Below are 14,573 nucleotides of genomic sequence, written 5' to 3' on the forward strand. Positions count from 1 at the left end.
GACGCTCCGGGTGCCCGTTATGGCCCTTCGGTTGGGTCGTGACAATATGTGTTGGTGATCCAATATTGGGGGTGAAAATAGGCAGTTGAAAGAATAATACATGGAATGAATTATCATGAGTACATCTAGATCCTCGTACATGGGAATATGAACTTGAAGTTCAAGAGATAATTCGTTTGCAAAATATCATCAGACACATTTCTTTGAACCAAAAATAAATATTATAGTCTAGTTTTTATTTGAAATATTAATTCTCACGAATAGTTGGTTATCATGTAATTATTATAATCACGTGAAAAAGAAACAATCTTGTAATTTATACACACACATCACCCAAAAACCAATTACTCCGTTAACTTGGTATCGTTTTTCTTAATGCAATATTTATAACCACACTTCCATATCACCAACTTCAAATAAATAGAGGACATCATCAACAATATGAAGAGATTTATATATCATATCATCAATTTAGATATATACAAGCGTTTTTTCTAGTCTTCACTATGTTGTATTTTGTATGTATGTAGAAGAATAACATTGTAGTTGTATGTATCTTCAACGGCGATCGATTGTATGATGTATGTATGTATAGATCTGGCCGTCGTACGTCTTCTTCTTTGTATGTGTCTTCACTATATTTTCATTGTATGAGAGAGAATATAGTTTGTTGAACGAGCGCTTGTATCCAACGCGATTGTATGCTTTGATACGACGAAATTGAGCTAATGTATACAGTTGATACAAGCAAACTAAATCAAAGCGTTATCTACGAATGGTAATTAGGCAAACTATAGTTATGTATGGTAATTGAGCTCTAAACTGTAGTGCTTTATGAAAGTTTCTCTTTAATTTTTGATAATTAACTTTCTTTTTTTAAAATAAAATTAATTATATAATTACACTGTAATTTTGTTATGACAAACAAACATATATTTGTAATTATTATATTGCGCAATTACGAGATAGTGTAATTACCACTTTTATATTTATAGAACCTCTTTATTACACAGTCAGTTTAAAAAGCACCCCCTGTATCGGCCCACCCCGCCCCGCCCCTCCTTTTTAAAATAATTTTCATCAAACAAGCCCTTAGGTCTCGCTTGGTTGGGGAACAAATTACAGTCAGACCTCTTTACAACGGCACCCGCATTTAATAGCACTTCTCTATAACAACCAAGTTTTTTCGAAATCGATTTTTTATACTATATTTTACTTCTCTATAACAGCATTACACCTATAACAACAACATCTAGATTTATAATAGTATGCTCTTTGTAAAATTACCTCCCATGTAATAGCTATCTTCCTTCTTTTTTTTTTTGGTAATATAGTAATTAACCATCTTTATAAAAAAAAATATCTATGATTACCAATAATAAGTTTAGAGATTTTCACCAAATATTTGATCATTTAATACTCTATTTATAACAAAAAAATATCATATGAACATATATATTTTCATCATTAAACGATTTTCCTTCATTATACAAAGTGTGATTAAGCTTAGAATTTGACAATTAAAAATGAAAATTAGATTTTATGCATCTTTTTTGCCTATAACAGCAAAATATTATTTAAATGTCAATGCTGTTATAGGTGTATAACAATCATTCTCTATAACAGCTGAAAAATTTCGGATCCAACGATACTGTTATAGAGAGGTTTGACTGTATTCCAGATTAATTATTCTGGGTTAGTTATTCCGAGATTGTTTATTCCACCCTCAATGTGGGATAAAATAACACTACAATCCCCAGATAATTAATTTCGGGATTAGTTATTTTATCCCAACCAAACATAAACTAAACTCATCTCATAATTACGAGATTAATTATCCCTCATACCTCGTACTAAACGAGCCCTTAATGTTTTCTGTCCCTTTTTTTTTGTGTGTGTGTGTTTTTCCCATTTTTTGGGGAATAAAAGGGAAATTGTGGAATTAATTAAGAAGAATATTGGAGTGGGCAAAATGGTAATTGGATAGGGGGTAATGGGTGATGTGGATAATTGAGAGAATGAGAGGGAGCGAGATTTGCATGATGTGGTTTAAGAAGATCCTACCAAGAGTTCTGGTGTAATAAGATTGACAAACATTTCTTTCATCCTTGCTGTGAGCGCGTGGCAAAAGCTCTCCTTCGCCGGAACGGCTACTCTTTAGGTAATTTTCAGAACAAGTTAAACACACCTCATACTCTTATGCTATCTCCCTCACATCACATTCTCTCTTCTAGACTAGATGTGAGTCCGTTTGCTCTGTCCGTCATATAGTACCAGCTTGAGCTCATTTCTCTAGACTTTTACTCAATCTGCTTCAATTTGTTGTCTTATTTTCCTTTTTTACTCTGTTTAAAAAGAGAAAGCTTCTTTCCTAACTTGATAACTCTTTAATTTCAATATCTCACATGGCATGTTTAAAATCATAAGATTAAAGGCGATTTAGTACATTGTACATATCTTTATTTAAGACCTCAAGAAGATTCAGAAGTATTCTTTACTTTCTTAAACTCCTAGTCCAGTTAAACTAAAACAAATCCTAAAATTGAAAGGTTGCCATCTTAATGGAAGGCAATTGCTTCTTGCTAGCACTGCCTCTGTAAATGGACAAGAAGATGAAAGACTGAGCTTTTCCCGGTGGATGCTTTTTTTTTTTTTTCTCTCTTTTTAGAGGGGGTTCTATTGTAATAAGCATTGGAGACCTTATTGTGTTTAGCAGTCCATAGGTGTTGTATTCTAATGACCCCCAGTTAAAATTCACCCTTAACGCTCATTCTTATTTTTATATTCTGTGTGGAAGAGGCTTGACAATTGAAACTTGCAACCAGACTAAATAAGAATCTGTTTACATGGAGGCTGAACCAGGATTTGAAGTTCATGGGTTCTGGATTTAATTTTTTTTTTTTTTTTTTTTTTTTTTGAAGTTATTGGGTTTTAAGTTAATAATCTGTACATATTTAATAGATTTTTAAGACAAATACGAGATTGGAACCAAAGCTACTGTGTTCGGTCGAAGTCGAACCCATAAAGGATTCGCTAGCTCCGCTAGTGGATTGGCCAATATACCTTGTTGGTTGATCTAATCTAGCCTTACTCCAACTCCTATGAGCTTCATAGCTAATTCTCTATGTTGGAACTTAATTAGCTAGAGAAAGCTTGTTTAATGTGATTCCAGACACAAGGAATGCATACCTGGCTGGCATGTCACAGTTGTATAAGAAGTATTAGTAGTACTCACTCTGTCCCAATTTATGTGATATACTTTCTTTTTTAGTCTGCCCTAAAAAGAATGATACATTTCTACATTTAGAATTAATTCAACTTAAAACTTACCCTTTTACCTTTAATGAAATGTTTAGATCACAAGTTTCAAAAGTCTTGCTTTCTTTCTTAAACTCTGTGCCCAGTCAAACTATATCACATAAATTGGGACGAAGGGAGTAATGTTTTAAGCTGAAAAATTTAGGTGTAGTATAATCTTTTTGCCTGATTCCACCTATGTGGTTGCAAAGTATAGCCAGTTCCAAGCCTGAGCAAAAGATTTACGAAAATTTGGCAGATAGCCTAAAAACAATCTAACTTTGCTGAATCCTCTTAAATACTGACCCTACTAATCTGGAATTGAGGCGTGATTGATTGATACAACTTTTTCTACCACATATATTGATCAACATGAAAATCTTTAAATATTTAGTGGCCATGTAGTAGAACCTTTTTGTACCTTATACATCGTTCTGTTTGTCATATGTCTATAGCTGTACTGATGCATACTTAATAAGCATCTAGAAAGGCATAACTCATAGATAGACACCTATTGGCCTCAACTGGCAACTAAACACTCCAACTTTGAGAATGCACATCCAGACATCTCAACTCGTCCCCACTGTGTTTGTTGGACACCCGATGCTGACGTGACACATAAATTTTGGAGGTGTCTCTGATCATTTTGTAAGTTGGAGTATTCAACTGACACAGTGGAGACGAGCTGAGTTGTCTAGATGATCATTTTGTAAGTGGGAGTGTTCAAATGACAATAGAGGCCAAGTTTAAGTGTCTATCTATGTATTCTGCCATATAGAAACTCAGAAGCAAAGACTCTATATATGATACCCATATCCTTAATTACATAACTGAATTCATGAAGACGCGATCACCTAGTTGTATAACATTGGCTGGCTTAAGTTATTCTCATACATATCTGAATTTAAAATTTTGCAGGTCTGGATTACTGCTTGAAGAAATGGTGTCTTTGCAAAAGTTTCCATCAGTACATCATGCATACTTATTAAATGCATCCCCTCAGGTTCGATCTATCATCCTTCTTGATTGACTCTTACCATACATCCCTTGTTTTGAAGTTCCTCTTCATGTATGAAAGCGGCTTTGATGCATCAGCAGGGATTGTTTAGGATCAACCCCAACCGAAGAGGTCCTGGCTTTCTTATCAGATCAGAACAAGTGTCTGAAGTTCCGATTTCCTCTTGCCAAGGTAAAAATACCCTAACATGTTCTGAAAGAAGTCCGATGAAGCTGTATAGTCAGATTACTGTCAGTTAGCAAAATTCCGATGTGGATCTTTGGCTCATGGGGAGCCGATGTTTCAAGATTCAGGAGCATTTGAGATTTTGAAGCATCATTTTTGAAGTTCAACAATCTTCGCTCTCCCTATGTTTTCTTCTCTCAACTTTTTAGGATTAATCTCCTCGATGTTGCTCACAACAGTAACTTTTTGACGTGAACATTGAGAGAACAGTACACCAATCAGACAGTTTTCGTTCTGTGATGTATTGTGTGTGATCTGGTTTGCAGTCTCAACATTAACTTGAGTGAATACTCCTATGCAGTCCAATGCATAGGCTGGTTAGTCCAATAATGTCATCTCTCCCATTTATAAGATGGTGAAATAGATCCAGTTCAGTCTACTGTGGTCCTTTGATCGGAAAAAGCAATCTACTTCCAGGTAGTGAACAAATCTCCTGAAGTATGGACGAAAAGCGAGACCTTAAAAGTTGTCGCTTTTTGTGGAAATATCCAAATGAACAAAAACTATTTCAAAGAGCATTTTTGGTGTAATAAATATTACCCAGTTGGTGAACGCCTTTACATACATGAACTGTTGATAACACACCTTTATATACATCAAGTGAGAGTTTGCTTGTTGGGATCCTGGGGAGAGTGATATTTGAGCTTAAATAGTCATCAAATTCCATAAATTCCCAATATTTCATCATAGGCAATTGCTTATTACATTGAGCCACATGCAGAATAATATGCCTGCTCGTCCTATTATGATAGACTTTTTAGCACCAAAAGTAAAGTGGTTAATCATATTCTTTCTATTTGTTGTTTCCCTTGCAGATAGACCTGGAAGACGTCAATTTCTTGCCACGGGATCAACAATTGCCCCTTTGTTGCTAATCTCTTATCAGACACCAACATCATGTAACAATCTTCTTGCAGTTACTTAGATGTGCTTAAACACATGTTTAATCACTTCAGTTTTATTTCCCTATATATCCCTGTTGTATTGGTGTTTTTCAAAAAGCTGAAGTTGTGAAGTATCAAGAACACTTATCTTTCATGCACTTTAATTCTTCTTGAAATTTCAATGGCTGATATCCTAAGAGTACACCCTTTGATATGGCTCAGTTGCTGCAGAATCTAAGAAGGGATTTCTGCCCGTCACAGACAAGAAAGACGGATACTCCTTCTTCTATCCTTTTGGGTGGCAGGTCATTCTCTATCTTGATAACTATTATCTATTGCTTTATCCTTTGCAACTTTCTTTTGATCCCTATCTTATATTTGCACAAAAATTTGCTGCAAAAACTCAATCTTTGGAGCTGCTTCTGTGGATTTAGCAATTCTGCACCTCTGTTTCATTTAGTTTCCTTCTTGAGTTTTAGGTTAGCTCTCCTTCAAGCGGCATAAAGGGAACCCCTTGCCTCAATTAGCTTGGGGCCCTAACCCGCAGTTTTATGTTTTTCATCTCAAAGACATAAGGTCTATATTTCCCTTAATTCATTCTTTCCACCTAATTTTTTTCATTACATCATGCTTATAATATAAAATAGTGGTTATTAAAAAAATTCTGCGGTTGGAATTTTCAATTCCTTAGCCACTTCTTATTTTTCATACATTTGACTATTGTCTTGTAGATTGATTTGATTTTCGGTTTATTTACTCTTTGCTTGTTCATCTTCTTCTTTTTTCATTTTCATCCTATTTTTCTGATACAGGAGGTAGTTGTCGACGGTCAAGATAAGGTTTTCAAAGATGTTATTGAACCACTAGAAAGTGTCAGTGTAAATGTGATACCCACCATCAAACAAGATATTCGAGATTTTGGTTCACCACAACAGGTTTGTTGGAAATTCTAGATTATTTTTCCATGATATTTATGAGAAAAGGGGGCTAAATTTCTGTTCAAGAATTTCCTGTTTTGCGGGTTTCCTATGTATTGTCTTTTTGTTCTCTCTTGGTGTTTAGTGTAGTTAGAGTTTTGAATGGTTAGTATATTGGCTTTTGATATTTGAGGAATCATTTCCAACATGTTCTCATCAGAAAGTATTCATATTGCAGGTTGCTGAAACTTTAATAAAAAAGTTTTTAGCATCACCTTCTCAAAAGACAAAAGTGATTGAAGCATCAGAGGTGTGGTTCTAGTTTTTTTTTTTTTTTTGACTTTTATTTTCTAGTGCTTGTGATGTTATTGCTATTGTTTAACTAACCCATCAGAGCCTTGAAATGTTTGATGTGTTAGTTTCAACTTCAATCTCGCCTCAGGACTAAATTTATCTGGTATAACATGTTTTAATGTTTTGTCCATTGGCACTGTATTTTGCCTTAAAGAAGCAAGCTTGCTAATGATATAGCTTTCTCCCTGGCTGAAGTTAAACTTTGGACAAACCGAATCCATTTGGATTATGTTAGTAAAGCCTTGTTGATCATAGCACACCCTCCAGTTTCCGTCAACATGTCGCTAGTGTCTGTTAAAATTTTCCATGAACTTGAAACAAGAACGGAAATCATAAAGCTGTGTATGCTTCTATATTTGAAGAAACATCAATGCCATCTGAAAGAATTTAGTAGTTTTTCGAGTTCCGAAGGAGAGAAGATTTAAATAGCTTTTTGCTTCCTGAAAGAAAAAAGGTTTTAGTAGCTTTTGTTAAAGTTTCTGCTTGACACGATAAACTGTTCTCTCTCTTTTCTATGTTAAATTTCATGATGATTAGGTATTAGTTGCAACAAATCACATGTTCCTGTATTCTCATTAGCAAAAAAGGAGGGCTCCTTGGGTGTCAATGCAAAGGCGTTTTTTCTTAAACATCATATGTAAAAGTTTAAAAGGATTTGACTCAGACACCCGGTGCTTAATCAAAAAAAAAAAAGTTTAAAAGGATTTCTGTTTCACCACAGAAATTTTCGGAAGCACAAAATGCCGATGTTTAAGGCTTTTTTTTTTTTTTTTAAAAAAAAAAAAAATAAGTTTTGAATGCATATCTCTCAGCTTATTGTTGAGTTGTCTTCACATTGGATTTGCAATTACTTTGGAGAAAGTAAAGGCTAGGTACTTTATAAGGTCCTTGGGACAAAAAACATCTTCTAGCAATTTTCTATTGTGCTGTTGACATGGACATAGATACAATGTATTATATCATGTAAGCTATAATTTCAGTTATCACTTTCCATTCTTCCTATATGATTTAATATTTAGGTATTCATGGATTTCCCAGCAGGGCTTCTATTAACCTTTATTGGTTTAGTTCGACTGGAAGTCTAGTCGCTTCAGGGACATAACATTGACAAATTTACAGTTGGAAAGGTTTAAGTTGCCACCCTGTCTACCAGGGTCCTTTATCTCCCTTTTGACCAACAATTTGAGCCTTTATGGGTGTTGCTACATCGTACTGTGGAGTAGCTATGATGCAAATTTGTTTCCTTGGATCATTCATACATAGGGTATATGGTCACTCAACTAATAGTTATTATCTCAAAAAGTCATTTCTGTGTTGAAGGAAATTGGAATCAAGAAGAAAGGTGATTTTTTGAGATAATAACTAGTAGTTAAGTGACTATCTGAAAATATCAACCCTTCATACATTTCACTCTCATGTCATGCTTGAAAGATGCCAATGGAAAGAAATAATCTAAAGTTTTCACTTGAAGGAGAAAACAAACGTATTCCTTCTGTCACCCTTTCATCAGTAGACCATGACTCCTCCTTCCTCCTTCCAGCAAGGAAAAGGAAAACATTTTGACAGACTCAGTGTCCGTTGATACTATTATTCTAGTTATTAGTAGCTCCTATTTTGTTTTATACTAAAGAAGGAATAGTTTTTTTGGCTTACCAGAAAAAGAAGCAACTAGCTTTTACATGTGATACCCATGTAAGGTTGACATTGCCGTGAACAATTTCACACCTTGACTATTTTACATCTTCTGTACTTAATGTGACTAGGAGGTCATGGGATCGAGCCGTAGAAACAGCCTCTTGCAGAAATGCAGAGTAAGGCTGCGTATAGTAGACCCTTGTGGCCGGCCCTTCCCCGGACCCCGCGCATAGCGGGACCTTAGTGGACCAGGCTCCCCTTTGTACTTAAATAGTGTAGATTTTCCTTATAGGAAGGGCAATGGGCTAACCATTTGATTTGTCAAATAATCAGCATATCTTTGGTGATGCTAATGTCTAAAATCAAATGCAGGAAAAATGGATATCTGGGTGAAACTCATTATGTCTTCACCTAATTCCCTTTTTTTTTTTTTCCCTTGTCAATGTCATATTTTCATATATAGTAGTCCAGATTGTTTTTCTATTTGTTTCTTTCAATGTTTGTGTCTTCTATCATGAGCTTATACAATTGCTTGACGTCTATGAAGTTATTTGACAAACTTTCTCTTATCATATTGTAGCATGACGTTGAAGGGAAAACTTATTACACATTCGAATTTACTGCACAAGCCCCAAATTTTACTCGCCACGCCCTCGCTGCAGTCTGCATTGGCAATGGTATGGCACTAATTATGGTTTACTTGACATGATTTCTTTGGTATGGGGTACTGCTTTTCGTTTACTTCAACATTTCAAGTTCACGTTCACCGAACCTGAAAGAATGGTCTCATCTTCTGCATTTTAGGATTAGAACTTCTTAGTTACCTGTTAATTTATTGCGTCATCAACAACAACAACACGCGTCATCAACAACAACAACACACCCAGTATAGTCCCAAAGTGGGGTCTGGGGAGGGTGGGGTGTACGCAGACCTTCACCCCTACCTTTGTGGGGTAGAGAGGTTGTTTCCGGTAGATACTCGACTAATTTATTGCATCATCGTAGTAATAAAATAAGCTGCAATTAAAATCTCAATGACATCTCCATGAACCTCTGAAATTGGTATGTCAGTGATAACTTTTGCTAACCAGCACGAATGTCAACTTGGTGGAAACTTTGTTCATCTCCACTATTATGTGTATAGCTATATCTTGGCTTCTGTCAAATAAAGTTCGGACGATAAGCATGGCTAGTTTGATCTACAAGATGAAATTTTTTTTTTTTTTTTTGATGGGGTTTCTTATAGATAAGTTTTACTCTCAAATATCACAAGTCATGCTAGTTATATGGGACGTCATTGACAATCTTGGGAGTCAAACAATGTAGTTTTTCTATAAGTATTATCAAGGATAATAGAGAAGGAAGTGCATAAAGGGAGTTCAACCTCACACAACTCACCCCACCCCTCCACCCTCAAAAACTCAAAATGGTTGGGATGTCAATGTTTTCTATTGTTAAACATACGAACCACTTTTACTAGCCATTGGATTTACTCCTGTTGAACTTCACTTTCCCTCAAAAGATTGTGATTAATAAAATTAGGGCTGACAAAAAACATGAATGCTTTGAATATGATTACACCTAATGATATCAGTGTCACGGGAATATAATATGTGATTACATCATGAGTAGCTGGTAGTTATATGACCATTTAAATTCCTTGGGATTAAATTCCTTGGGTTTTTAATGTTTAATCCAACACCATTGCGCTAGAATAATTTAGGCTCAACTAGTGCTTCCTGAGTTCCAACTTATACAACTCTTACAACTCCGATATATTCTTTCCCTTCTCTCGTTTGTGACTTCTGCATTTCTTTCGTCAACATCTTTCTTCTTATGGTAACTGGGAATTTTTCAAAATGTTGCACGTGTTTACCTGACATTTTCACTTTGAATGTTGATTATAATGCAGGAAAGTTCTATACATTGACAACTGGGGCAAATGAGAGGAGATGGGGGAAGATGAAAGACAGATTACGTACCGTAGTCGATTCCTTCCAAATTTTCAATGTTTAATGTACTAGAATTTGCACTTGTATCTTGCTTTCACGGTGACAGGTTTTCAGGAAAAGCACCAAACATTAGAGGCTGTATAATCTATGTAGATATGAGCATTCTCTTTAAACATTAGAGGCTGTATTCTCTATGTAGATATCATGAGCATTCTCTTTTTGTCAATCCTTTCCTGTCGAAAATCATTACAAGAATTTGTAGAAAGGGCATTTGTGGAATTCAACTTCAATGTTATCCGCATGTTTAATTTCTTTGGTGCACAGCATTCATTTAATTTTTTTGAAGCTCCTACAAAGCTAGCCAAGAAAACAAAACAATTAGAAAAAAGATGGGGAGACTGATAAATGGAATTGATCCAGTAAGTATGATTATTTGGATAGCTTATGACAACTGATAAACTAAGCTTATGGACTATATCAAAATCAGCATAAAGTTTGACCTGAAGCACCAGGAATAAGGGGGAGAGAGAGTGTGTGTGTGCGTGGGGGTGGGGGTGGTGATGGGTTGACTCTATCTTCGTCCTATTTTAAGAAAGTATGTATTGATAGCCTTGAAGAAAGGCAAACAACTTCTTCTAAATGGTTGAATGGCTTTCTGTTAAGAATGGATTATGCCTAATTCAAAGAAAATTTATTTCGTGATGGGAGAATTAAGTCGTATAAGTAGACTATTAAATCTCATTAACCACCGATGTGAGACTTTTTCATCCTTCAACACTTTCATAGTATCAAAAATTATTCGCATCATCATATATAACTTACCTTTTTTTTTTTTTTGAAGTCCTAAGAACAAGAAGGGTGTGTTTGGTATGGAGAAAAATATTTTCTAGAAAATGCTTTCCAATTTTTGTACGTTTGGTTGGTCAAAAGTATTGAAAAACGTTTTATCAAGAAAAACAACAACATATCCAGTGAAATCTCAAAAGTGAGGTCTGGCGAGGGTCGAGTGTACGCATACCTTACCCCCTACCTTGAGAGGTCGAGAGATTGTTTTCGATAGACCCTCGGCTTTTTTTTTCTCTAGAAAAACAAGTTTTTAAAAAAATAAGGAAAATGACTTTCCTAACGTAAGTAGTAAAACAAGTTCCACAAATGACATTCCGTATTGATAGGCTCCTTCACACCCTCAAACACATTCTACCCTCATGCCCACCCCCATAGCCCTCATCCACACCCTATCCCCAAAACCCAACTCTCATAGTGTTTCCGTAGATTAGATACAAATGCTTTTGAGACACTATTTTCTGCTTATCTACTAAACACAAAAAATTAAGTAAGAAAATCACTTGTTTTTTAGAGAAACATTTTCCAAGAAAATATTCTCCGTGCAAAACATTTTTCCTTCGTCTAAACACACCCTAAGTATTCAAACCTGTGGCCAATCATATTCTCCGTGCAAAACATTTTTCCTTCGTCTACACACACCCTAAGTATTCAAACCTGTGGCCAATCGAAGAAGCTAGCGGTTGTGGTTAAGCTAGCTAGCTTTCTCTTTCATGCATTTGCAATTTAATAAGCCAGATTTCTTAGCTGTTTTGTTGTTATATGCACCAATACAGTGCAAGGGAGGTCAATTGGGTCTTTACCAATTTTAAATATTCTTTCAAAAAAAATTATAAGTTTGCTAAACTTGCAGTATCTAGATGATGAACATGTTCTCAACACGTTTCTGGCTAGTTACTGTGAGTAGAATAATGCGGAATAAAATAGTGAAAACGAAAACTTTAAAAGGACAATCACACTGACTTGAAGGTGTAAAAATGACTAACTACCCCTACATGATTTAACTCAACCTCCATTAAAACAAAGAGCCAATGTTGAGATTACAACCCATGTAATCCAAGAGATTAACTCTAATCCTTAGCCCAACAATCACTCGACTGTTGCAAACCCCTTCAAGTTAACTGTCACGACCCACATCGGTGGGCCGTGACGAGTGCCTGATCTCTATTGATCAAACCCCCCTATACTCGTACCTGGATAATGCTGACTAATAAGGGCCCACAAATAACTCTATCTGAACTATACTGACTCATACCATAACATCACCAAGAGATATGCATCAAGAAATATCAACCAACCGCATATATATATATATATATATATATATGTATATATATACATATATACACATATATATATATACATATATACATATATATATATGTATATATATAGATATATATACATATATATATATGTATATATATACATATATATATATGTATATATACTGAAAACGACAGTGCAAGCCGACCAGGCTGCTACATATGCTGTACACAAAAGAATGAGAGCCGACTAGGCAACATCACGTCTTTGTCTACATACAACTGTCTACAAACCTCTAATGGAATAGAAACTGTAGAAAGGACGGGACAGGACCCTGTCATACACATATGCATATACATATCAAAAGATTGGCATACCAAAAATAATCGCAGCTCCGGGTCAAGTGGAGCGCACCGACTACAGCTGAGGGAAAGTCTTACTGAGCTGGATCACCTCTCTGTCTACCTGAACCTACCGCGCATGAATGCGAGGCCCCCTCCCCCCCCCCCTTCTCAATAGGGAGTCGGTACGGACAATGTCCGAATATGTAAGGCATAAGAGTAACATATACATAAGCATCATGAAAGGAATCTGAAACTCATAAGCTAACTGCATATCTGAATGCATCTGTATTTCTGAAAGTGCCTCTGAGGTGTATGATATGCATGCTCTCTTTAAAATCATATGCATATATATATATATATATATATAGTAAACTGCCTGACCATAGAGTTACGGTGTGATCATCAAATTAATAGTATACTACCTGGCCATATAGGCACGGTGTCATCCCCATCATCATCATCATTATCCCGCGTCCGGGACGACATCATAAGCTGCCCACTACAGCGGTGTGCGTATCTATGCGCCTGCCCGACCAACTATAGCGCGGCACGATATGAGAAAATAGTTGTACATATATAGATATATAAATGCATGAAAGACTCTGTAAAGGATACTCTGAACTACTCTGAGTAACATAAGATCTCTGGAAGCTATAGATATAAAACATAGGAGGTCAAGGATACGCTAAATCCTATACCGTCTAAGAGTAGAGTCTTTGGAACTCGCTCGCTTATTCTGTTCGTTCATAAAATAAGGATCATACCAAAAAGAATAGGAAGGACAACTTTAACATACCTTGAAGCGTATCTAATCGTCCAACGTCTACTCCTCGAAGTCGTAAGTCTATAAATAAGATAACATAGGCCACCATTAGAGTATTTGCATCACTTACTATCTAATTCAACTCCAACATCAACAACAACATCCACAACCTCAATATCTATACTTACATATCAAAATATAATCAAATCTATTCCAATTTCTCTCCCAAAACAGCCCCTTAGTCTCACCTTAACCCTTATTCAACTTACCCCTTCCATACTTATATTCCTTTTTGCTTAAAACCACTAACATTCTTGATAATAACTCAGACACAAAGATAAGAATCATATACATACCTTGAAGGAACTAGGATACCAAGAATCAAACTGTAACTCCAATTCCCAAGCTTATCAACTTCAAAGAAACCCTAGGAACAACCTTTTTGCTTCACTAGCTGGGGTTTAAGGGCTCGGATCTTGCTAAAACTCTTCTAATATAATAGAAAGTGGTGAGAGGAAATATTTAAGGGTTTTCTCTGGTTTGGGACTGAGAAAATAAGAGATAAAGTCATGGGACTAGATATATATAGATGGATCAAGAAGGTTCGAGTGGCTGCGGGTCGACGAGCAGGTCGATAGCTTGTCGACTAGCTCTGTCGTTCTGCCACCAGAGAATCAGAGGCGGCGGCAACACCGACGGTCCACAACGACAGTTCGTCAACGTGTCCACGACCCGTCAATATGGACTGGTTCTGTAGGTTTTTCCTGGGTCAGTCTAAGTCGCGTCGATTCGATTCGTTTAACTTCTAATCCTGTAGTATTGCAAGAAACATGTACTTATACTTTGGTACACACAGGGTAAGGCGCTTAATATTTTAAAAACTTGGTACGGATCTCCATACTAAGATTATAACCACCCATAAGTTAAGGACTTCCTTGCGACGACAACGAGAGGCGTAATTTTCTCCCCCCCTTAGAAACATTCCTCCTCGAATGTTCATGCAAGTCACGGGCTATAAAAATTTCGGCAGAGTCTCCCCTGTAAATATACCAATCCCACCTGTACACAGCAACCC

At 36.0% G+C, this 14,573-nt stretch overlaps 1 protein-coding gene across 4 annotated transcripts; it reads left to right on the top strand.

The window, feature by feature from the left end:
• Window positions 1-2,009: 2,009 nt before the first annotated feature.
• On the top strand, window positions 2,010-10,594 carry LOC132045081 (psbP-like protein 1, chloroplastic). 4 transcript variants are annotated; one of them, XM_059435602.1, is made up of 9 exons: window positions 2,010-2,161; window positions 4,216-4,300; window positions 4,393-4,486; window positions 5,356-5,439; window positions 5,647-5,729; window positions 6,237-6,359; window positions 6,580-6,651; window positions 8,911-9,047; window positions 10,243-10,594. In XM_059435602.1, the coding sequence occupies exons 2-8, from the start codon at window positions 4,238-4,240 to the stop codon at window positions 9,037-9,039; spliced, it is 648 nt and encodes a 215-aa protein (XP_059291585.1). In that variant the 5' UTR covers window positions 2,010-2,161; window positions 4,216-4,237; the 3' UTR covers window positions 9,040-9,047; window positions 10,243-10,594. The 4 variants fall into 4 exon arrangements, with proteins under 4 accessions (XP_059291585.1, XP_059291586.1, XP_059291582.1 ...); XM_059435599.1 differs by having other exon boundaries at window positions 2,011-2,161; window positions 8,911-9,007; XM_059435601.1 differs by having other exon boundaries at window positions 2,012-2,161; window positions 4,396-4,486; window positions 8,911-9,007.
• Window positions 10,595-14,573: the final 3,979 nt, after the last annotated feature.

The sequence above is a fragment of the Lycium ferocissimum genome, unplaced genomic scaffold, assembly GCF_029784015.1.
Source record: "Lycium ferocissimum isolate CSIRO_LF1 unplaced genomic scaffold, AGI_CSIRO_Lferr_CH_V1 ctg5995, whole genome shotgun sequence".
NCBI lineage: Eukaryota > Viridiplantae > Streptophyta > Magnoliopsida > Solanales > Solanaceae > Lycium > Lycium ferocissimum.